Source organism: Cyprinodon variegatus, unplaced genomic scaffold (assembly GCF_000732505.1).
Source record: "Cyprinodon variegatus isolate N-32 unplaced genomic scaffold, C_variegatus-1.0 Scaffold927, whole genome shotgun sequence".
NCBI lineage: Eukaryota > Metazoa > Chordata > Actinopteri > Cyprinodontiformes > Cyprinodontidae > Cyprinodon > Cyprinodon variegatus.
The window spans coordinates 58,263-60,636 of NW_015151380.1; the positions used below are offsets into that span (position 1 = coordinate 58,263).

Consider the following 2,374-nt stretch of genomic DNA (forward strand, 5'->3'; position numbering starts at 1 on the left):
GATGATGATGATGATGATGATGATATAATGGTGATGATGATGATGATGATGATGATGATGATGATGATGATATAATGGTGATGATGATGATAATGATGATGATGATGATTATAATGATGATGATGATGATTATAACGATGATGATGATGATGATGATGATGATAATGATGATGATATAATGATGATGATGATATAATGATGATGATGATGATGATGATAATGAAGATGATGATGATCATGATAATGAAGATGATGATGATGATCATGATGATGATGATGATGATGATGATGATAATATAATGATGTTGATGATGATGATGATGATGATGATGATGATGATGATGATGATGATGATGATGATGATGATGGAGACAACCACTCCATTTCAAAACAAGAAAAAAACAAACAGATATGGACTATTTTTTTTTTGGAAATAAATACGATGATGGAAACCAACTGAAATACCAGGTATGTGTCAGAATAACAATCAGTGAATCACTGGTGAAACATCCAGTCACAACTATTCCAGGTTCACACTGGTGACCTGAAAAACTTCACATTTCTGTGCAACTTATTAAAGGACTTTTTTATATTAGTGAACTTTTGTGTAGAATTTTGATCCTGTAACAATTGGAGAAAATCTACAAGAAACTCAGACTTAAAAACCCTGCTTTATTTTTTTATTTAAGCCATGGAAGCTTAATGTTGGTGGATCTCCATAAAATCTCATCAAACGCGTCATTAAAAGCTGACAGTGTTTATAAACCTCTCACTGGCCCTTTAACATAAAGCTCACTTTAACACACCTATGGGATGTAACTGGTGTGTTTAGTAACCAAACCTTTATTTTGTCTTCGTAGAGCTTTTCCTTCTGCTTCAGGTGGGTTTCTAGCCGTTGAGCAGTCGATTGGGTCTCTCGCAGATTCTCCTCCAACTCCTACACAGAAACACAAACAGGCTGCATGGAGACTCTGTAGCTCAGGCAGATTTGTGTTGGAAATATGCTGCTATATTAAAACCATCTTTAGCCCTTCCTTTGCTGTGAAGGAGTTATTAATTTAGGGATCTGTAGGAGATCATCTTTCAGAAACATCATGTTTATTTTTTATTACAATGCCTTTGGAAGCAGCTCTCATAAAGCATTGTTGACAGGAGGCGGCATTATTCCTCCTGTCTGCTGAAAAAAGCAGAGCCCTCAGTTTGTCAAAGCAGAAAGAAAAGCAGCTCATAAACCTATCTTTATAAAAACACGGGCTGCGCCCCCTCCTCTTATTCTCTGAGGCATTCTTTATCGGAGCTATGAGGAGCGTAGATGGATTTACTGGAGCCGGAGATGTGCTGAGAAATCCGCTGCTTATTATTGATCAGTGATCAGCAGGTTGGAAATGAATCCAATCCTTTCTCTGGTCAGTGACTGAAAACACAAACACTTTGCTGTCAAAGGTTTGTGCTACATTTGTGCTGCTGTCATTTTAGCCTCTTCAAATCCACCGGGTCGCCATTAACCCGGTTTAAAGCGTTTAAAACTAATAACTCAGAATGCATGAAAATTACACTGGTAAAATGTAGACATGCAAGACGTCGTTGGAAAGCTTAGATTCTCCACGATTCAACCACCAAGTTCATTTTATGGACACAGCGAGCACTAATGCACAATTAACACAGATATAGCAGCATGTCAAAATGTAAACATGACAAAGCAGCCACAGCAAGCATGCCTTTATTACTGCTGTTCAAAAAAGAACCATTATTTTTGAGAAAAAACTACTTTGAGTCATGTTTGAACTGATGCAGTTTGGGCTGTGTTTTGCTCGCCCAATTTCCATGTATATATTCAGAAACTAGAAGGTGTTAGCTTTCGATTAACGTATCACACATGTAATTTGGGCTTACAGTTCCTCAGTTACTTGCTTTTCCATTTGGGAAGGCAGAATAGGCGAAGATTTCCCTAAATCCGGTGGAAATGTGGATGAAACCTTCCAGGGGTCACCAAAGTTCAACCAGACCCCCCCCACCTTCTTCAAATCAACAAACATTGGAATCAATCAATTCATCTTTATAGGGCACTCAGTATAATACCTGTAAAAGAATCTAAATTTCAAGCCAATAGTGTTATTGGAATCCAGGACTAGACCTTATTATGTTGTGTAAAATGGGTTATTTTATTTATAGAAAATAGATAAATGTAATAAATTAATGTTAGAACTGTAAATATACAGTCATATGTTTATATTACTATTTTTTTAAATGTATTACTGTGTTCAAGGCTGCACTTAAAAAAATGAAATTGTCTAGAGCTTTTTTAAATGAAATTTCCAAAATAAATCTGTCTACCGTAAATTTTCTAATATAGGCCCGGGCCTTTATTTCACTC

At 36.3% G+C, this 2,374-nt stretch overlaps 1 protein-coding gene across 1 annotated transcript in view; it reads right to left on the reverse strand.

Annotated features, from left to right (window-relative positions):
- The window catches only part of LOC107099985 (citron Rho-interacting kinase-like), a gene marked incomplete at its 3' end in the record, with an annotated part of 111,200 nt that overhangs the window by 57,992 nt on the left and 50,834 nt on the right, over window positions 1-2,374 (reverse strand). Inside the window, exon 10 of the mRNA XM_015398327.1 lies at window positions 842-937. Coding sequence (XP_015253813.1) covers window positions 842-937 — 96 coding nt within the window. The remainder of the gene's footprint in view (window positions 1-841; window positions 938-2,374) is intronic.